Here is a 21,924-nt window from a genome sequence, read left to right as displayed (position 1 = left end):
GAGGAGCTGGGCAGCAGCTTCCTACTCAGCTCAGTTGCAGCAGAGAGAGAAGATAACCAAATGTCATTGTGCTGGCCTAGCTGCATGATCATTAATTAGGCAAATATGACCTTCTGTGCCAGTTTGCTCTTGAGAACCTGGGCTTGCTGGGGACGAACACACAGGCAGGCTGGAAATATCCCAGCTCCTGCCACCCAGCCTGTTCCCCCTGTGCCCCTGCAAGAACAGCACAGCCCTGTGTGGCAGCCCCAGCCAGTCTTACCAGCCTGTGCCAGGCTCCTCTGCAGGCTCAAACACCCCTTAGAAGGACTCCAGCCCCTTCTCTGTCCTAAAGAGCAGCAGAGAAGTCTGGTTTTCATGAAATGCTGCTGTTCAGATCCCAATCAACTCTCCCACCTCCCTCACCCAACCCCCAGCATGGCCCTGCAGAGGCTCTGGGCTCACCCAGCGACTGTTTCTGCACCACTTCAGCCCAAACCCTCAAGGCACTGGCAATCTCCACTCCCCTGTGACCCAGCTCCATTCCAGTGCAGAGGGGCTGAGCCACACCCGGCTCCACAAGCCCAGTTTCTCTCTCATCAGTCCTGTGGCTCACAAATCAAGGCAATGCACTTGCCCTGATGTGCCAGAGAGGGGAAAGCCCAAGACAGGGGTAAGGCAAAGTCTCTTCCAGGGGCAAGGAATGATCCAGAGAGACAACCCACACAAGATTCAGCCTGCAGGCTCTGTGCTTGTCCCTCACCTCAGAGCTGAGGGGAAAAGGGCAGAGGCTGATTTTGATCCACCCAGAAACTCACTGCACCACCACAAAGCTTCCAGACAACACCAGGGACTCCCAGTGCTGTTCATCAGCCTGTAATTATGGCAAGTGCTTTGCAGTCCCTTGTTGTTAGACACCAGCAAAGACTCCAACACCCACTTCAACCATATTTTTACAAAATAAGATTCAAAAGTCACCAACTTACAACAGAAACAGGGCTGTAACCCAGGGGTTAGTGAGCTGTGCTGGGGAGCTCAGCCCCACCTGCTGCCTTTTGGGGCACAACTATCTGGGCTGGATGAAGCTGGGGATTGATCCAAGTTACATGGTGTCTCACAGTCCCTGCTACAACACACTAACAAAATAAGTATCAGAGAGAACTTTACTGCTATTAATACCAAAATGTGTATTTTGTATCACAAGTGGGCTCTCAACAGCAGCCAACTGCTTGTACAAGCAGAAGATCCACACTGAGTCAGTCTGAACTCTCAGAGCCACAGCATAGAAACTCCTTCCTCAGCCCACAGGAACAGGTCCTCACTGAATTTAGGCTGTCATGACACTTCAGGAACGTGGTTTTCACGTGGCCCCTTCCCCACCAGCATGGGTCAGGCAGCAGAGCCCCTGAACCCCGCTGCTTTATCTGCAGCAGGGTTTTGCTCCCAAGGTTTCTCTTCTTCTACTGTTTCTGCACTGCCTGTTGCTGTTCTTTCAGCTGGCTGACAAGCTCTTCAGCATACACCTTGAAGAGGGGGACAGGGTCCTGCAACAAAGGAGAGGATAAACCATGTTAAAGGAGTGAACCTAAGCAGCAGCAAGGGGAAGTGCAATGGGGAGCCCAGGGATTGCTGGCAGCTAAAACCAGAGGAAGATGTGACTGAGTTTTATTCAGGGCTGAACAAGGCAACCTGTTGTGCCACAGCTGCTCTCAGCTCTGTAACCCTCCCTCAGAGAGGGCAAACATCTGTATGGGGCATTCAGCAGCTTCCCCAGTTCTGAGAGCAGATGAGAAACATCAGTAGCTCCCAAGGATCCCTCTCCTTCCTTTTCCTTTCCCTCCCTCCTGCCATCAGTGTGTACTGGAGCATGTGGGTGAACATACCTCATGAAGGAGCTGGATGTGCAGCCACAACACCTCAGTGCTAAGCACTGCCTCAGGAACTCACCTTTTTTTCCAGGAGCCTCTGTTTTTCTATGGCTTCTTCCAAACTCAAGCCAACCCATTCAGCTTCTTCTTCTGGGATCACAAATTCCTGTGATGAAAGGAGAAGGTAGCACAGTCTTTGCAGGTGACCAACATGTAAATATCTCTATGCCCAGAACATAAACATATGATTCCATGGGAACATTACTATGGACAAATCTCAGAGCCCTGTTGTCATTTCTAACAACCAAGGTCCTCTTCCCTTCTCTCCTTTCTTCTTAGCAAGGGTCCTGCTCTCTGATCAGCTGTGTCTGCTCCTGCAATTCTTTTATGTAGTTCTGGGGCTGTTTCTCAGCACAGCTCCATGTGCGGTGGGTGCTGGTGGTGTTTCCATGCTGGGACAAAACTGAACAGCACATGGGCACTCTGGGCTCTTCCCCCAGAGGTAGAACAAATTCTTACTTGTTTTTATTGCAGACTCTCACTGACCTCAATCACGGCAAAAATACTGCTTCTTGTGTCCCTAATGATGAGTACAAAAACTAGTAGCCTACAGAAAGAAGAAAAACCTTATGATGTTTACATTTTCTTGTCCCTCAGCACAGGAGCACCAACACCAGTGATGGGTGACCATCCAAGCAACAAACACCAGGCCAGGAGCCCACCTTGTACTTGTCATAGATGGCCTCTCTCCTGGCTGGATCGTTGGGATGCAGCTGGGGATCCCGCCGGGCCAGGCGCAGCAGCATCGTCCGCTTCAAATCCATCCCCAGCTTGGAGCACATGTCAGCTTTGGGAGTCTGCAGAAAGAGACTGGAGTCAGGCTGCACCAAGGGACCAGCTGCCAGGGAGCACAGCAGCCTCCCAGCACACTGACAGCATGGGCAGCTTATCCGCACACAGCAGAGGCTCTCAGGACGCATGTTGTGAAAGGGCAAGGATCTGTTGGAATTGTTCTGAAGACCATTTGATCACAGGTCTGAGTTTTAATATCAAGGGCTTCAATCAAGAGGGTATTAAAGGCTGGAAGCATTAGACCTGTATTAAAACATTAACAGCAGAAATTCTTCAGCCTGGAGAGGAGATAGAGGCAGAGCTCAGAAGGGACTGCAGCTCCTCCCCGTCTCTGCTCCCTGTGACAGGAATGGGACCAGGGAACAGCTGGAGCTGTCAGGGAAGGGCCAGACTGGATTTTGGGAAAGGTTCTTCCCCAGAGGGTGTTGGCACTGCCCAGGCTCCCCAGGGAATGGGCACGGCCCTGAAGCTGCCAGAGCTCCAGGAGTGTTTGGCCAATGCTCAGGCACAGGGTGGGGTTGTTGGGGTGTCTGTGCAGGGCCAGGGGCTGGACTGGATGATCCTTGTGGGTCTATTCCAACTTGGGATTTTCTGTGCCTGAGTTCTAGGCCTCCGTGCCTGCCAGCCCAGGGGTGAGGGCAGTGTGGGCACAGCGGCTGCGGTACCTTCAGGATGTAGAAGTCGAAGCCGAAGGCGGCGTCGATGAGGTCGAGCGTGCGCATGGTGACGGTGATGGTCAGCGTGGCGTCCAGGATCTCGCTGTAGAACTGCCGCTCGAACAGCTGCGGCTTCCAGGTCTTGGGCAGCCTGGTGGAGAGCTGGGCACGGCGCGGCGGTCAGGGGCGGCCCGGGGGAGGCGGTCGGGGGCGGCCCGGGGGAGGCGGTGAGGGGCGGCCCGGGGGAAGGCGGTGAGGGGCCGCCCCGGGGGAGGCGATCGGGGGCGTCCCCGGTGCTCGCAGCCCGGGCTGGGGAAGGGCGCGGCGCTCACCTTGTCGTTGCGCGCGTAGCGGAAGCCGCGGATCCATCCCTCGCCGCCCCAGAGCCCCTCGTTGGCGGCGGGCGGGAAGTACACGGGCACCGGCACGTCCTGCACGCGCTCGCGCTGCCCGGTGCGCGGGTTCCGCCGGTAGCGCAGGCCGTGCGGCTCCCAGTGCACGGGCGTGGGCGGCGTGTCGTCCTGCAGCGAGGCCAGGTAGTGCTGCGGCAGGCGGGCGCAGATGCCGTCCCGCAGCCGCATGGCGGCCCAGAGCCGCGGCGGGAAGCGGTGCAGCGGCATCGCCCGTCCCCGCGGCCCGGCCCGGCCCCGAGCCGCTGCCACTTCCGCCCCGCGGGGTCACGGCCATCGCTCATTGGCTGGCGCGGACGGAGCAGGACGGCGGCCGGGAAGGGCCGCGCCGCGCCCGCGTTTCGCGCCCGGCCAGGGCGGAGGGCGCTGAGGGTGATGGCCGTGCCCGGACAGGAGCAGGAATGGGCACCGGAGTCCCCCCTCAATGGACTCGGGGAACGGCTGGAGCTCAGGGAATGGCTCTTCCCCAGAGGGTGCTGGGCACGGCCCCGGGGCTGTGGAGCTCCAGCAGCGTTTGCTCGGGGACGCACAGGTGAGATTGTTGCGGTGTCTGCGCAGGGAATTGGAGTGGATGATTCGTGTGGGGCTCTCCCCACTCAGGATATTCAGTCATCCTGGGCGAAAGAACTTCACACTGGAACACGGCCCTGGGATCTCCCTCTCTGGGGACATCCCAAACCCCACCCGGACACGTTCCTGTGGCACCTGCTCCAGGTGGCCCGGCCTGGGCAAGGGGAGTGGGTGAGAGGAGGCTCCTGGAGCCCTGTGATTGTGTGACTGCAACCACCAGGCGTCTGCCCGCAAATACCGTCACCTTTATTAAATTATAAAACTGTAAGCTTTAAAATTTACTGTATAAAATAATCACAGGTATTAACAGCAAAGAAAAAAATAACCTTCCCGCCCCCCCAGACACAGGAATTTGCTCGGATTTTACCCAAAATAATTAACCCTCCCTCCTGGAGGCACCAAAGCCAAGTCAGCAGGGAGGGAGCAAAGCAAAAATTAATGATCAAACACAAAATAAACAATCATGTCAGTGGGATTCCTTGCCCCAAAGCTTCTCCTGCTTCCAGCATGGAAATCCCTGAAGGGAAAGGCCCGATGAGGAATTATTGCTTTCTATGATAACCAGCAAAACCCAGCCATATCAGTGGCATCAGGTCACACTGGTGGCACCCAGGTCACATTGGCAGCAGTCAAGTCACACTGGTGGCACCTGAGTCACACCAGCAGCACCTGGGTCACACTGGAAGCACACAGGTCACCTTGGCAGTACCCAGGTCACACCAGTGGCACCCAAGTCACACTGGCAGCAGTCGAGTCACACTGGTGGCACCTGGGTGACACTGGCAGCACCCTGGTCCCACTGGCGGCACCTGGGTCATGCTGGCAGCACCCAGACCAGTCTGGTGGCACCCAGGTCCCACTGGCAGTACCCAGGTCACACCAGTGGCACCCAAGTCACACTGGCAGCACCCAGGTCCCACCTGTGGCCCGGCATGGACGGCACGGCTGTGAAGGAGCAGCGGTTGCCTGCTGTGGTGCTGGGGCCTCAGCACCACTGTGCAAACCAAGACAGGGGGGGAAAAAAAGTGCCTAAAAGTGGTAGAAGTCAGAGGAAGCCCTGAGGGCCCCATGTCCCCTTTCCTGCCCTGCTGCTCTAGATGGCAGCAGCACAAGGAAACACAGGGGACACAGGTGAGGGGGGGATGACACTGCTGGGTATGGACAAGTGCCCTTCACTTGTCCTGCACCTGCTTAAAAAGGGGGACATTGCAGAGGAAGGGGAGGCAGAGGGATAAAGTGCAGAGCTGAGCTGGGCGCTCTTCAAAGCAAAGAAAGAACCCAGAGGAGGCAAATCCTTCATGAAAAGCTCTTTCCTCCCCAAAGCCACCTGAGGAAGGGCTCCCAGCAGCACACACCAGGCTGACACAAGCTGGAACGATGTAGTTGAGCCCTTATCTGTAGAAGGATGGGCAAGGACAACTTCCCTGGTTGCCAAGGTCTGCCCTTGCTTTCTGTGTGCCCTAGAGTAAGGCTTAGGTGAGACACACTGCAAAGGAGACCTTGGCCACCTGGGGAGCCCCTGGTGATGCTCCTGGCTGGGCTGGGACACTGCTGTGGCCTCAGGACCCTGCAGCACATCCAGGCTCCGAGGCACAGCAGGCTGGAGGAGCAGCTGAGGCACCACCCTGAACCACCTGTGCTGCCCCAGAGAGAGCCCTGCCCATGCCAAACCCCCCAAAAAGAAGGAAACAGTGAATCCCTGAACACCATCAGCCTGTCTTCTTCCAGAGCTCAAGTTAAAATCAGACTAAACCCTGCACTACTGTGGGTTTCACAGCTCTGGCTGAGATGCTGCTCCTACCTTTTGTATGTCCTCACATGGGGTTTTTCACATTCCTGCCAGGTCTGACCCTGAATCCAGGGCCCAAGTCCCAGCCTCATTCATCCCCCACAGCATCAGGACCAGATAAGAGCAGCAGCACCTGTTTCAGAGGGAGAGAGGCTCCAGACCCCAAGGAGATGGCAGCCAAGGGCCCACCATGTGTTGGGATCAGCTCCCTCCCTCCCCATCAGCACCAAGGGCACTGGGCAGCATTTGCTCCCCAGAACAGAAGAAGAGTGTTCTTATCTTGGGTTCAAATGCTGACTGCAGGATGGTAGGGGAGGTCCCTGTCCCACATCCTCTACCAGGACAGGGTGCAGAGAAGAGCTCAGCAGCCAAAGCCTTGGCTCCAGCTTAGTGCGGGCTAAGCCCAAGCCTCATGGATGCAGCAGTGGGGGAAGAAGGGTTGGCGATTTCCCCCAGGGCTATGGGGGGGGTGGGGGACAAGCAATTCCTTGATCTTGAACCATGAAGAGCCTGCCCCACCCCAGCAGAAAAGCAGACTTGCCTCCACAACACCAGCCCAGACCATCTTCATCTTTAAACCCAGTCCAGGCTGCACCCTCCTGTCCAGGGAACGAGCACATGAGAGGACTGACCCTGTGTGAGGGGCAGCCATGGCCAAGAGCAGCTCCCATCCCTCCACCCCTGACCAGGACAGGTCATGTCACAGCGTAGAGCTCCTCACGGTCATTCTGGCAGATCTGGTAGCGGCACGTGAGCTTCTGGGGCCAGGCCCAGGGCTTCTTGTGCTTGTCCTGAGGAGGGAGCAGGAAAGCCACGCTGCAAGCCACCAGCACGTGCCAGATGCTGTGGGTGTAGTAATAGTTCTCATTGGTTTCCATGAAAGCGTACACTGAGATGGCAATGAAAGCCAAGGTGATCCCTGGGAGGAGGTAGAAAACCCAGCGCTTCCACGAGGAGGGGTAGCAGTGCCTGCGCTTCGCTCCGTGGTGAACCTGGGGGTCAGAGCACACGGGGGTGAAGCAGCCAGACAGAGGCTGGGGCAGGGACCCCACAGACCCTGCCAACCCCCCAGGGTGCCTGCTGTCCCTGAGGAATTCAGCCCCCCCGCTGTGCAAAAGCCTCCCAGGAGCTGTGACACCAGAGCCCAGCACAGATGCTATAGCTCCTGCCCAGCCCATGTTTTGGGACAGCACTGCAGCTCCAGGTCTGAGACCCAAACCAGGGGGTTTCTCAGCTGCTGCAGGGCCGGAAGGTGAATCCCTTGCCCTGCCTCCTCCACCTGGATGTTTCAGGGTTTCGAGCCATGCCTGTGGATGGGCTGGAGCCTTGGATCTGCTCTACACCACCATTCCCCACGGGGAGCAAAGGGCAGCAGGTCCTGCTCGATTGCCCTCACTTACCCACGCTGTAACCATGATGAAGAGGGCGAAGAGGCAGGGACCCATCATGTTCCACACCCCTCTGCGGTCCAGCTGCAGGGACATGGCAATTAACAGGGTCCCCAAGACAAAAAGGACCTGGAAAAGAGACACCACCTTTACTGTCAGGAGCTCATCTGCTGAGAGAGTACAGCCAGACGTGCCACAGGCAAGGAGAACCTCTTCTGGCTACCCAGCTCTGCATCTACATAAGAGTCAGGAAAAACACCTTTGAGAAGGAGAAACCACAGAACCCACAAACCTTTACCCCAAATCTCAGGGGAAATCTTCAGCCTCTCTAAGCATGCAGGCTCACGAGCCAAACTGCTGGGTGGCACTGGGTGACAAACAGGCTCTGTCACCCAGCTGTGTCATTAAAATACAGCGGGGAGGGGGCTCAGCCAGGGGACTGACTCTGGGCTGGCTGGGCCTGGTGGAGACACCTGGCACTCACGTATTTCAGGATCTTCTTCAGGCGGGCCATGCACAGGATGGTGACCCAGATGGCCACCACGGAGCCCAGGAAGTCGCAGTACTGCAGCGTGTCGTAGTCCATGATGCACATCACGGCCACGCCCGGCTGGTCACACGCGTGGTAGAACTGTGGTCAGGGACAAAAGCAAAGCTCAGCATGAACCCAGCAGCACCACACGGCTCTCTGGGAAGGGGAGGCAGGAGAAGGCTCAGCCCACAGGCAGGATCTCTCCTGCAGTGGCTCCAGGAAGCTCCACCAAAGCACTGTGGCTTCATGGAATGCAGATGAGAGCAGGCACCCTGCAGTGTCCCAGCAGCTCTGAAAGGGCAGGACATAGTGCTGGAGCCAGTCCAGAGGAGGCATGGAGTTGATAAGGGGGCTGAAGCACCTGCTCTGTGAAGACAGGCTGAGAAAGTTGGGGCTGTTCAGCCTGGAGAAGAGAAAGTTGCATGGAGAACTGATAGCACCTTCCAGCATCTGAAGGGGGCTACAGGGAAGCTGGAGAGGGACTCTTCTCAAGAACTGGAGTGATGGGACAAGGACTAACGGGTACAAATTGAAAGAGGGGAAATTTAGGTTAGATATTAGGGAGAAATTTTTTACTGTGAGCAAGGTGAAACAGGTTCCCAGGGAGGTTGTTGATGCTCTAGCCCTGGAAATATTCAAAGCCAGGTTGGATAAGGCCTTGAGCAACCAGATCTAGTGGGGTGTCCCTGTCTATGGGACTAGGCGATTTTTAAGGTCCATTCCAACCCCTTAACATTCTTGGATACTACAATGTGCCCATGGAGTGACCCCAGAAGCTGCTTGTGGAGCTCTAGGATGGGCTGCTCCATCCAAGACCTCACAGTGGTGCAGCATTCCCAGAGCTCAGGGGGAGGTGCCAGGGGACACAGGCAGTCCCTACCGTGGAGAAGAACATGGTGTAGGTGTAGACAGAGGCCTCCACCAGGTAGAAGCGATAGACAGCGACTGCAATGGCTGGCAGGAACATGAGGTTGCTCAGGGTGAGCAGCAGCGTGGCCAAGTTCTGTGTGCCCACGGTCTGGGCCTTGGTGTCATCTGTGCAGCTCCAGCCACCCCAACCTGTGGACAGAGAGCGGTCTGTGGATCTCAAAGGCCCTGCCTTGTGCTCCCACAGCAGCCAGCAGGAGCCTGGGATGCCTGAGAAGGAGCAATCCCACACCCAGACTGTCCCTGAGCCCCTTCTCCATCAGCCTCTCTTGCCCCTGCTCTCAGGGTGGTCTCATTACTCCTCATGCACTCTGCTGTGGGATGCTGAGGAACCCCAGCAGGGCTGCCTGGCTGCCCTGAGGACATTCCTAGGTTGTCCCCATGTAGCAGAGGCCATCCTACATCCAGACTGGCACTTTCCATCCCTGCAGTAACTCAACACACACAACTTGCTGGTAGAACATCATGCACTCAAGGTTCAGATGCTCCACGTGATGGTTTAAGTTGGGTGCAAATCAGGAATCAGGTGGAGAATGATTCCCAGCACTGAGGAAGCCACTGGGCTCTCTCCTACCAGCTATCATAGCAGGGCAGACCCAAAACCAGGTCAGGCTGCTCTGAACCTTCCCCAACTGACTTTTGAAGATCTTCAAAGATGGAAACCTGGGACCTGTACAAAAACAAACAGCTCTGAAGGGCAGGGAAAAAGTGTCTTCTTCAATTTATGTGAAAATTTGCTTGCTGCAGCCAATGTCTGTGGCCTCTTGCCCTTTCCCTGTGCTCACCCTGTATAGCTGGCCCCAGGGTCCCTGTAACTTCTGTGGGCAGCAGAAAGTGTGATTGGTCCCACTCCAGCTCCTCTTCCACAAACCCACTGCCTCAGCCCATGGTGACATCCAGGACTGCACAGGGGACTGAGAGTGAAAATTTCCTGAAGGACACTGCCTGACACAAAACACAACTCTCACCCTCTGACTGAATACCAAGGACTGAACTGAGGCAATCTCTATGAACACAAATCTGCCTCTTCCTAAAAAAAAAAAAAAAAAAAAAAAAAAAAATTATTTAAATTGAAGATTAGGATGCCCATTCCCTCCTGTTGAAAAAAGCAGGTCAGCCACAGGGCAGCTGGGGTATGTGCAGGCACTCCATGGTCAAGAAGCAGAATTAACTGTAGCATCCATCCCATTCCAGAGCCACTGGAACCCACAGCAGCAGCTCTGCCCCGTGTGCTGGCTCCCTGCCAGGCAGAGCCCAGGGAACCTACTCTCTCTGGTTTATTTCTGGGTCATGAATATGCAGATGGGGCGTTTTGCTCAGAGTGATTCAGCAGAAAGCTGTCCTTAGCCTGATTCCCCAGTTGCCTTAAGGTGCTCAGTGCTTCCCAGAACCTGGCATCCCTGGGGAAATCAGGATGCTGCTCTCCATCTCGCTCCTCACCCATCATCAGCACTGCAGCAGGGAGCCACAGTTTGCCTTGTCCTTCTGCTGAGAACAGGTGCACAGACCCACCCAAGCACAGCAGAACTCATCTTCCCTACACCACAGACTCCCCAGGCCATTAAGATAATTAGTAGCTGACACAGATATTCCTCCTCCAGGGGCACCTCTGAGTCTAAGGCTCTTGGCAGGAGACACACAGGGACCGCAGCCCGGCCCATCACATTCCGTACCAGGAACCTACACAGCAAACTCCCTGACAGGCACAGGCATTTTCAGATACCCTGATCTCTCTGGGGATGCTCAGAAGCCCTTCTCCAAGCCCTGGGGGACCTCAAGCTATCCTCATCCCAATTCCCCATCACCCCTGGGCATTTCCCAAGACTTTACTTCCCCAGGCACTGTAGCACTGCCGGCCATGGCAGACCCCAGGCTCCCCCACTCAAACACCAGCATTTTAAGCTGTGCTGTCCCCTCGGGGAGGATGGCAGAGCTCCCAGGAGAAGGCACTCACCAGCCTTGCAGCTGCAGGCAGCATAGAGGTAGCCGTGCCTGCGCAGGAGGCTGCACTGCCCGTAGGGCCCGCAGTCGTTGAAGCAGGGGGTGAGGTACGCGAACACCGTCACTCTGGCCTCGGCACCGCTGCATTCCCTGCAAGCACAGCACAGCATGTCCCCTTGGTGCCACAGGCCTTGGGACAGCCCTGTGCTCTGCTCGCCCACACCAGGCTGTGCTGCTCTGTGCAAGCTCCCTGCTATTTCAGGATCTCCTCCATCACCCCCAGGAGCCACCAGCAGAGTCTGCTCCCTTGCCACTGGGGCTGCCAAACTGATGTCCAGGTGGGTGTCAGCTCTCCCCAGGCCCCCATGGCAGACCCCAGTGCCCATGACTGTCCTCAGGACAGTGTCACCAGTGCTGTTGTGCATCATGCACTTGGCTCCTTACACAAGAAATCAGCAGGAAGGCAAACTGCAGGAATTCAGGCACAGCTGCCTGCACCTTAGAGACCTCCCAGAAGGGTGACAGCAGCAATTATTTCCCAGTTTATCACCTCTGAATCCACCTGGGGAAGGGGAAGCTCAGCTAGGCAGGCTCTGCCATCTGCAGTCTATGTGAGCTGTGCCACCTCAGCATCAAACAAGCTGCTTGGGTGCTCACAAGGGAGCAAGTGAGCAGGGCCACCCAGCTCCCTGTCCCTCTGCAGCCCCAGTTCAGCTGACACCAGGTGAGAGGAGCCCACAGCCTGGGCAGCAGGACAGGGGGTCAGGTTTGCTCACACAAGCCAAGGGCAGTGGGATGTAGTGGGATGAGATCCAGACTCACCCCTGTCCCTTGGGGCAGAGGAGCTGCAGGGACAGGAACCAGTCATCTGTCTGTGGGTACAGGACAATCAGCATCGCTTCTGCAGAGGATGTGCTCACACTCAGAGGGTAGCCCTGGGAAAAAGCTGAGAGAAAAGAGGGTGCTGGATGTGCCAGGGCTTGAGGAGAGGAGCCCACAGCAATCCTAGGCTGAGACTGACCACACAGGAATCAGCTGCCTCCTGTGACTCCCTGCTCCCATGCTCAGGAGGCACCAGGAACTCCATGATCAAGATCTTTTTTCTTGAGATCTGTTTTTTCTTTCATCTCAGTTCCTGGTACATATCTGGGCAGCACAGGGCACCTGGAACAGCCTGTTGTCTTGGCTGGTCCTCCAGTACACAGCTTAGCTGCTTTGCACACCAGCAGTACCTTCACCATCCCCAAACCTCCTGCCAACAAGGCTGGAAGAGCCTCAGCTGGTAGCCAGACCTTCCTTTGGTGGAGGCTATCTCGTGGTGCCAAAACCAGCACCTGCATCCCAGCACCCTGGGAATGTGCCAGCACAAAGACCTCATGAGGGTTTGTGCAAAAATCAGTTTCTTTGGGACACACCATGAAGTCCTGAGTCAGTTAACAGCTCGCCAGGTCTAACAGCAGAGCCTGAGATGACACAGTTGAGCTGGTGGCAGCGCCAGCATCTCTCCTACCTGTGCTGCAGTTCCGTGTGGCGTTGAGGGACAGCACTGGAGAAGCAGCACTCACACAGGCTGCCACGGTGGCATTGGCCAGGCTCACAGATGTCTGAGCAAACAGAGCAGTGTCCCACGTTAGAGTTCCCCCATGCCATCCCCCTGCACCATTCCTTTCCCATAATAAATCCTTCAGGTCACGTCACCCATCAATTCAGAGGGTTTCTATTTCACTGAGCCTTGTGCTACCACCACATTGTGTCATGGGTGAGAGACAAGAGACCCTCACATGGGGGACCCTGCCAGGGGAATTGCCCCAAAGCTGAGATACCCACACATCATTTCAGTGTCAGCACAGGGGAGACACAATTCAGTCCACAGATCATCAGGGCTGAACCCTGGTACAGCTCCCAGGAAGTTTCATGGAATTTCAACGGGCTGATTTTGGTGGTGGTGGTGGGGTGTCACTGAAGGAATCTGGGAATCAGTGACTTGGACAGGAACATCCCTGGGTTCCCCTGCTCAGCCTCCTCTCCTGGTGGCAAGGTGCCAGGCTCCCATGGAGAAGATGGCATTGCAGCTGCTTTCCACTTAGTCTCCTCTGCGTCACTGCCGCCACATGCCGCAGGCTGTGGCATTTGAATTGGAGCCGGCAGGTGGGACATGCTGGCAGCAGCTAAAAAAGGCTCAGAGTATTTTGTAACAACAGGAAGAGAAATAGTCCCACTGGCACCTCCAACCTGTAGAGCATGCAGCCCAGGAGCAGGGAGAAGCCCTGCCAAGGGGACCCAATCCATCAAGCAGCCTGCACACCTTGTTGAGCAGCAGGCTGACCACGAGGGATCCCCCGCTGTCCATGCCCGTGTTGAGGTTGAGCAGGAGCAGGCTGGGGCTCAGGGAGCTCACGGGCACGCTGGGGCCGCTCAGGAGCCGGTAGCGCACGGACACCACATCCAGGTCCTCCCTCACCACGGGCTGGCTCTGCAGGCAGGAGCTCCTCTGGCCAGACACGTTGTGTGGAGCCTCTCCTGCAGCTGGAGTGAGGCTGCCTGCTGCTCCTGGTCTGGCACCAGCTTGACTCTGGTTTAGGCTGATGAAGTTAAGGAAGGAACTGGTGCTTCCTGGTCTGCAAACTAGAGCAAATATAGAAGAGGAATCAGCACAGCCAGGTCTAGCACCTCAGCCAGGCAGGGCCCCAACAGATCCAGTGCCCCAAGGACAGCACAAACTGGGGGGGTTCAGGGGGTTCATGCCCTGCATCATCTGTCCCTGAGGTGCCATCTTTGCAGGAGGAGCATCCACAAGCTGGGACATGCTGGGAGCCAGACAGTGGTACAGTGGGTAGAAGCACCCTGGAGCTGCAGGGAAGGGGGAAGAGAAGAAGGGATAACACAGCACCATCAAGGAGTGCCCAGGGAGTGCTCACTCACCAGCAGCAGAGCTCAGCACTCAGCTGTCCCACAGCTACAGTCCCTCCTAGCTCCCCATATGTGAGCAAACAAAACTGAACAGGAGGGATAAGGCAACTCAGTGGAGCTCCAGGCACAGGACATCACACTGTGGCAGATGGAGCTGAATGGGACGCTTGGAGTCCCACTGCTGGAGACTGTCCATTGCTCCCTGTGCTACCCTCTAACATCTCTGCTGCCAGTGCCAGCTCTTCCAGCACACAGTATAAGGCTCTGCTTTGAAGAGGACGTGGCAGAACCCCCAGCACAAAAAAAGGTACCTAGTTGGTGAGCTTCCAGCAGTCAAATTGAGATTATGGTCATGTGCCACAATCACAATCACAAGGACCTTGTGAGCCACATGGTGTCACTGGAAATGGTGACACCCCCTTACAATCACTCCAGACATTTCCTCAAGCAAACCTCTGTGGTTTCCTGCCTGTAGCCTGCTCTTGGCCAATTGGTAGTCAACACAGCCTTAATCTAGTGTACCACAGAAAACTATTTTCTCCACGAAATTTTAAGCCAGCCACTTCTTCCCAAACAACCTCTAGAAAAATAACACTGAACTTTTCAGGTGTTCCCAAACAGGCAGCTCTAGCAAAAGCCTCGCTGGGGTGAACACTAGAGTTTTGAATTTTGTCCCCAAAGCAAAAACTAGGGTGTCCAAGAGGAAGCAACCAGCATGATGAGGAGCATAGAGCACCACAGTCATGAACCCAAAGACCCAAGGGGGACAGAGCACACACAGAGCTCCCTCTGGTCCTTCCCTCATGGCCAAAGGACATGGAATCCCACCTGTGAAAGAAGCCAGCATCTCCACTGACACACTGGCATTGGCAGTGCCGAGACTCTCCACCATGATCTGCAGCCATTTCTCCCAGGGGGGCGAGTCCAGGGCCAGGCTGCAGTTGGTGCTCCCCGTGCAGGTGAGGCTCCTCTGGAAGGACTGGGGCAGGGTGATGGAGCCCAGCAGCACCCTCACAGTGCAGGCTCTCTGCTCGCTGGTGACGCAGCTGCTCAGCTGGAACCGCATCCCTGCGGCGTGTTTGGGAACGAAGACCCTGCGGGGGGAGGGAGCAACAGTTTGCAATGCTTGTACTCTCAACACAAGCCAGGTCCCCAGGGCTTTGTGACAAGAGCTAGACTGCCCTGGATGCTGTGAAAATCCTTCCCAAGGCAAACACCTGGAAGAACTAAAACTCCTGCAGTTGAATCTAATGACCACCTGGGAAGAGTCGGAGAAGGGTGCTCGTGTACTCCCCGTGCAGACCCTACCACTGCTGCAGGGAGCTCAGCAAAAGGCTCCAGCCCCACATGAGAACAACTCTTGCTTCCCCTAAGCAGCTTATGTGGGAAATCCCACCCCTCCATGCCCTCAGTTGCCCACCCACTGCTCCCACTCACTTGACATGCAGTGGCTTAGCAGGCGAGACAACGGTGTGTGGCATGGGGACACCAGGCTCCAGGACAGGCATATCAGTGAGTCTGAGCACAAACATATCTGCCTGGAACATATAGGGGCATGGAGTGGAGAAACCCTGCAGGAGGGGAGAGCACAGGGTCAGCTGTGGTCGTGGTGAGACACAGGGCAGGGCACTGGGAGGGAGCCTCACCTTCACCTCGATCCTGCCCGCAGCCTCGGGCAGGTGGGCGGCGATGAACCAGTCCCCTGCAGCAGGGGTGGTGACGTTCACAAAGGTGGTGTTCTGCACAGCGCTGCCCAGCGAGATGCTGATGTTGTAGGAGGGACGGACGGTGGCGTTGGCAGGAAAGCGAGTGCCCAGAGGGTTGATGACGGGAGGGGCTCCGTGGCGAAAGTGCCTGCGAGAGAAACCAGTGTGAGCAAACTCAGGGATACACAGACACTGGCAAGATAAACTGGGGTACAAACTGGCCCAGGATTGGAAAGGGAGCAGACTGGAAAACCCCACATTTTCAAGTGGAGCCATCATTTTATCTGGTGAGGATTGACTGCTATTAGCTTATCTGGGATTTATTTAGAAATTGGTTTAACTTGGCAGCTTATTAAGATTTACATGGTTCCATCAAGCCTGAATGCAAATTTCCTACACTTGCTAAGGCTAAGCCCCACCCACAGACTACTGCTTTATAACCATCAGCAAATTCCCCATATAGGGAAAATTGTCTACAAAGAACTTTAATTTTCTAGCTAAGATCTGCATCTTGCCATTTCCTCATTTAAGGAAAGCACACAGACAGACTGAAAAGAGACTTTCCAAGAAAGGCCCATATTACAGACTTCAGTACAGCAGTGCTTCTGCTTTCAAGATAAGCCCAGCATTTGAAGTAGCAGAAACACACATAGCTGAGGAACATGGGCAATATTTATTCAGTCAATTTGGCACTTAATTTGATTGCTTTTGGACTGCACTGCAACAGGTCCAGCAAGTAGACATGACAGGTATATTATTACCCCTTGGAGCTTATCTGAGTTTGCCATCACTTCTTGGATTATTGTTTAGCTGCTGCCTTGTCCCTCATGTCCCCAAACAACTGGAAACCTTTCTGGGAAGCAGAAAGCAGGAAGATCATCCGTGCCAGGCTGCTCAGGAACAACTAGGAGTGCCAGTCTCCCCAGGACAGACCAGGGAAGCACAAGCCAAGCAGCTTCAGTCACCCCCAGATCTCTGTGGAATGGGTGCCAGAGACCCACGTGACTCCATGGGCACAACTTGCTGAGGAAGCTTGGTATCCTCCAAAGATAAGGCTCAAAATCTGGCAAGTTTTGGACCTCAAATCCTTCAGCAAGTCAAGTACTATTTTGAGCAGCATTTCTTTCGCTGGTGTTGAGTTTGCAATCTTCTCATGCTCCTGTATCCACCCAACATCACATTCCTCTCCTATCTCTGCTCCACAAAGTGCCCCCAAATCTCCTCAGTTCTTCTGCACTAAGCAGTTTGCCCATCTCCAACCAGTTTGGGTCTGCTCAAGTCCCTTGTAGTCCCGCTACGTCCTTTGTGCAGGTTCTGCCAGGCCAGGAGCACCTCTGAGCAACATATCTGCCTCACTGTGAAGCTCTCTCCATGTCCTAAGGGGTCTCTTGGACACCACACCTGACAGGCAGCCCCAGATCCAATGGCAACATGAACACAAAACACTCCTACAGGTTTAAACACAGATTCAGTCCTGCTACATGAAGAAACTACAGCTCCTGCAGCTGAGGAACTGCCCAGTCTCCACAACCAACCAGCCCCAGCCACGAGTGACCAGGACAAGGGGACAAGAAGCCCACAAGGACAGTGGGGACATACATACACAGTGATATCCATGCTGGTGCACTCGGGGCCTTTTCCCCGGGATGCCTGCAGCAGCCAGCGTAGCAGCACGGTGTCCTCTGGCACGTGGAAGTGGAAGAGCTTGGCATTCCCATACCAGCTGTAGAAGGACAGCTTCTGTGCACTCTGAGAGAAGTACTCAGAGACATACAGGGAGTCTGGAAGGCAGAGAGCACAGCAGTTGGTGGGGGAGCTGCTGGGGGCAGGCTGCAGGGCTTCATCCACCCACAGAAGCACACAGGAGGCTTAATGTTTCTTGGAAAAGTGCACTTTGTGTCCCTGATTTCTCATTCCAGTCCCATTAGACACGCGGTGATCCAGCCAGAACCACCCACATGCCCACTATAAAACCATCACCCTGAACCAGAGAGCACTAACAGATGCCTAAACTACACTCTGAGAAACGTGCCTTGAAGATAAGAGATCACCAGAGACGCAGGGAGGAGGAAAAGGTCGGAGGAAAGGTTGAAGGCAGAAGGAAAGATGATGGAATAGGCAGCAGGAAGCCCTGGGGCACAGAGCAGAGCAGATGGGTGCAGGCAGCACAGGGGGGCCCTGTGCCCCAGCAGCAGTTTATGGTGCCAAGAGCTGTGCCCTTGTCTCCTGCTGAGCACTTTTACCTGGGCAGAGAGGTAAAGGACAGAGGGGATTATTTTACACTAAAAGAGAGGAGACTTAGATTGAATGTTAGGAAGAAATTCTTTCCTGCAAGGGTGAGGAGGCACAGGGTGCTGAGAGAAGTTGTGGCTGCCCCATCCCTGGAAGTGTCCAAGGCCAGGCTGGACAGAGCTTGGAGCAACCTGGTCTGGTGGAATGTGTCCCTGCCCATGAGATGATCTTCCAACCCAAACCATTCTGTGTTATCCATTTACCCAGCTCAGAACACAGGTACTGTCTTCCTGTGACACACAACACTATGAAAATTCATGTGCTGCAAATGTAACTCTTTCAGACATGCCTTCTAAAGCCTAACTATTTTCCTAGCTGGAAGAAAAGCTGCTGGGATAGTGAAAACAGCCCCAAGGTAGGCTGAAAGGGCATGCAATAGGACAACAGCTACTCAGTCAAAGTGCCATCAGGATGAACTAGATCTCCATCCCTCTGCCCAGCTATACACCTACAGATCACCTCCAGCAAAATTATACATTACCCAAACCAGCCAGACTGCAGCTCAGGGCTGGAAAAAAGCATCACATCAGCTGAGAAAGGGATAAACTGCACAGAGACAGCAGAGCCAAGGCCATCCAAAACCAAGGTTTGCAACATTCAGGAAGAGAGTAGAAACTTATGTCTTCATGTGTCTCTGGAGTGCTTCCTGATGCTCCTTTCCTACTTTGGAATCCCCAGAGGCAGATTCCTCATTTCTATCATAGAATAGCAGCAAGGGGGAGTTGCCTTCCCTCAAAGCTGCACAGGGTCGTGCTGGAAACACAGAGGACCCAACTGCATGTAAGAAAGAGGAAAACAATCCTCAGGCAGGACCAGATCCTTGGGATGTACTTCCTGCCAGGAGGAATCTAATCCCAGCAGGAACTAGGATTCATGCCCCAAAGGAGGACGCTCCAGCCTGCGCCCACGGCACTGCAAGGAGACAGGAACGGTAATCATTGGTTTAACTCCTTGGCAACTTCCCAAGCCAAAGCCTGCGGGCATCCTGCAAGTCCAGCAGGGAAAGGAGGAAACAGGAAAGCGAGAAATACCAGCCACACGAGGCAGCTGGAGGAGCTGCTCCTGGAGGAAGAGTGCGGCTGCCTGACCTTGCCGCAGGGGCTGCCCCAGCCACGGGGCCAGCCAGGGGAGCAGAGCTGCAGCTCCTTCCTGCACAGGGCCAGGAAAGGCCAGAGGGAAAAGGGAGTCCTGAGCAGGATAGGCCACAGCCCCTGGGCAGAGCTGTCCCATTGCAGTCCCCACGCCGGGGTCACACTGCTCTCCAGACCACAAAAGGGGTTTTTCAAACCAATGCTCCCTGGCTGAAACGCCAGCACAGTGCGTGGGTACAGAGCTGGCTGTGTCCCTGCAGGCCCAGGGACATTTCCCACACCAGGGCTATGGAAAGGAGCAAGTTTTCATCAGTGGTCTCTGCACCCCCAGCACACCCCACACATGTTTGGCACACTCATTTCTGGCAGTCCATGGAGAGCACAAGATGAGGGAAGGCAGGGACACAAAGTGTGATTAGATCTGGGAGGGCCCCCGTCCTTGTCCATGCAACAGGTCCCATCAGACAACCTACAGCCTGCCCCAACCCCATCAGCTGTCAGCCACGGCCACCACCCATCCTGCACGTCCTCACGAAGCCAAAGCTCTCTTTGTGTGGGTTTGGGGGAGGAGAGGGCAGGCCAACTGCAAAATTAAAAACTCCAGCAACCAGCAGTGCTCTTTATTAAAGACTGGTCAATTATGAGCGAGCTCAAGAGCATTACCAGAGCAGGCAGACCTGCCCTGCCCACGCACTGCCTGCCACCAGGTAAGCACCAGCTGGGGCTGTGGACAAAGTCCACTGACAAACAACTTCTGGTGGTGACAAGGGCTGATCTCCTGCTCACAGGCTGTGCTGGGCACCCTGAGCTGCACCAGCAGCCTGGTATGTGACTCTCTCCACCCAGGCTGACAAGGAAATACCACAGGTAAACGGAACATCAGCACAGAAAAGCCTGAAAGACAGGTCACTGCAGCCCAAGCGTGTGCTCTGGCAGCCTATCTGCATCAAGAGAGAGTTCTCTGGCATGTGCTGTGCTCTGTTTGTGTCCATCCCCGTCTATTCAGTCTGCTCGACACCAGCATGGCAACACCTGGAAAGTCCCACCTGACTGTTCCATGATGTGAAACAAGCTTTAAACTGACTAAGAGACGCATCCAGTGGATGCTGTTTTCCATCCTCTTCCATACAGATTTTGTAAAAGCAGATTTCAAACATATTGTGCAAAAACAAGAAGTGTTTTCAAACAAGGAACAGAATGCAGTAGAATCCCTGATGCACAGAGGAGACACATTATTTCAATATCAGAGTAAAGAGTCACCTGCTACAGCCCAGGTTTGTTTGTCCAAAGATGATCTCATGGTAGTTTTAGGAAATAATACCTTGACTGTGGCTTTCACAGGGCATCCCATCAAAGGGATGAAGCCCTCATTTCAAAGCAGACACCGTCTGAAGCTACAGAGTTGATGAGCCTGACTCAAAATACTGAGCTAAGTTGCAGGATGTTTTCCCACTTACAATGTAACAGAAATCCTGTTCCTTTAGCCCGGGTTTAAAATCCACCTACAAATGTTGGAGAACAAGGACTCCCTCGCTCCCCTGGGGAGTAGCTGATCTTTGCCAGTGCCCAGATACAACCCCATGGAGGCATTCCCTACAGAGGCATTCCCTGCCCAGGCATTCCCACAGCCGGCGGGACGGCGCCGGGACGAGCCCAGCAGCACACCTGAGGCGCAGGGAGCTCTCCAGGGCTGGAACCCAGCGAGCAGGATGCCAGAGCAGGGTGGGCCTGGGGCACGGGGCCATCGCACCCGCGGCTCCCCGGGAGCCTCACGCTCTGCGGGCTGTGAGGAAGCGATAACCATCATCAATCAACAGGATAACCACGGGCAGAAGGAGCCGACCTCCGGGACGGGGCGAGCAGGTGAACCACCTCACCTCCCGAAAGCCCTCCACTGCCACAGCAGCTCCGGAGGGGGGGAACAACCCCCGCGGGACCCCAGACCCAGCGCTCTCCCAAAATCCCCGCTCCCATCCGTCTGCATGCGCGGGAAGTAAAGTAACCTGAAAACAAGGCAAACCCAAGGAAAACAACCGCTGCGAACATAGCAGAGCCCTCCGCGAGTGTCCTGACCTCGCACTGCTCTGCAGGGCCGGCACAAGCGCTGCTCCCCGGGGATGCTCCAGAGCCCCCGACTCCCTCGGGAAAGAACGAAGCCGCCCCAAAGCCACTGCGGATCCATTCCGGCAGCAGCTGCCTGACCCGGGGCAGCTCCCGGGGTTGCCCTCAGCATCACCCCCCGCTCTCCCCCCGCACCCCGCCGATCCCCGGGACTCACCGGGGCCGGTGCGGTTGGCGCGGCCGGCGGGCAGCGCCAGGAGCTGCAGCAGCAGCAGCAGCAGCCGCGGCAGGGGCGGCCCGGCTGCCCCGGCCATGGCCGTGCCCCGGCCCCGCCGCCCGCCCGCCCGTCCCGCAGCGCCGCCGCCGCCGCCGCTTCCGCCGCCCGCCCCGCCCCGGCACCGCCCCCGCGGCACCGCGAGCCGCCAACCGGGAGGGGCGGACCCGCGGAGCGCCGCGAGCGCCCCGCCCCGCTCCGCCCCGGGATGCGCCTCCACAGCCGGAGCATCCCGGGCACGGGGCGGAGAGCCCCGGGGTGCTGCCGCTGCTGCTCCTGGGGGCGCTTCTCAGCGCCATGCAGGCCGAGGAAGGTGGTAATTGGAGATCATTTCAAGCTGCAGTCACAAATATCCACATGCCTCGGTCACAACCGGACAGCCCAGCCCGCTGTGTCCCCGCTCAGACGGGAAATTACCAGGGGAGCTCAGCCCTTTCAGCTGATGGGTGATTTAATGCTCGTCCTTGCAAAGCCCGGTTGATTTCTCTGCTCTCACCTATCTGCCATGTTCATAGGACTCACGGGAGATGTGGCTTTCATAGGTATGGTCAACTCCTTCTCTGATTTTCCAGCTGATTTCAAAAGAGTCAATGATTTTCTTTTACTTGTGTTTTCCTTGGGGTACCCTCTGGTGTGGTTCCCAGCAGAAATAATGCAGCTTGGGGACAATCTCGGAGT

The 21,924-nt window shown here is 55.7% G+C and overlaps 2 protein-coding genes across 4 annotated transcripts; both read right to left on the bottom strand.

The window, feature by feature from the left end:
- Positions 1-1,124: 1,124 nt before the first annotated feature.
- MRPL28 (mitochondrial ribosomal protein L28) lies at positions 1,125-4,062 on the bottom strand. Its single transcript, XM_056502845.1, has 5 exons — positions 3,688-4,062; positions 3,365-3,517; positions 2,570-2,704; positions 1,927-2,013; positions 1,125-1,523 (listed from the first exon to the last, which is right to left on the bottom strand). Exons 1-5 carry the CDS (start codon positions 3,973-3,975, stop codon positions 1,440-1,442), a joined length of 747 nt encoding a protein of 248 aa, XP_056358820.1. The 5' UTR covers positions 3,976-4,062; the 3' UTR covers positions 1,125-1,439.
- A 536-nt stretch (positions 4,063-4,598) lies between these two features.
- Positions 4,599-21,339, bottom strand: PGAP6 (post-GPI attachment to proteins 6). 3 transcript variants are annotated; one of them, XR_008841572.1, is made up of 14 exons: positions 21,190-21,339; positions 17,132-17,309; positions 15,469-15,676; positions 15,260-15,393; positions 14,651-14,916; positions 13,218-13,537; positions 12,423-12,516; positions 11,735-11,858; positions 10,926-11,062; positions 8,925-9,103; positions 7,997-8,143; positions 7,525-7,641; positions 5,145-7,116; positions 4,599-5,104 (listed from the first exon to the last, which is right to left on the bottom strand). XR_008841572.1 is itself a non-coding variant. In XM_056502842.1 (13 exons), exons 1-13 carry the CDS (start codon positions 21,284-21,286, stop codon positions 6,820-6,822), a joined length of 2,298 nt encoding a protein of 765 aa, XP_056358817.1. In that variant the 5' UTR covers positions 21,287-21,339; the 3' UTR covers positions 4,599-6,819. The 3 variants fall into 3 exon arrangements, 2 of the variants coding, with proteins under 2 accessions (XP_056358817.1, XP_056358818.1); XM_056502842.1 differs by having other exon boundaries at positions 4,599-7,116; XM_056502843.1 differs by having other exon boundaries at positions 4,599-7,116; positions 15,260-15,360.
- Between the last annotated feature and the right edge of the window lie 585 nt (positions 21,340-21,924).

This window comes from Oenanthe melanoleuca, chromosome 14 (genome assembly GCF_029582105.1).
Source record: "Oenanthe melanoleuca isolate GR-GAL-2019-014 chromosome 14, OMel1.0, whole genome shotgun sequence".
Lineage (NCBI taxonomy): Eukaryota > Metazoa > Chordata > Aves > Passeriformes > Muscicapidae > Oenanthe > Oenanthe melanoleuca.
Note: the sequence above shows the minus strand (reverse complement) of the source record. Positions and strands in the feature narration are given on the sequence as shown.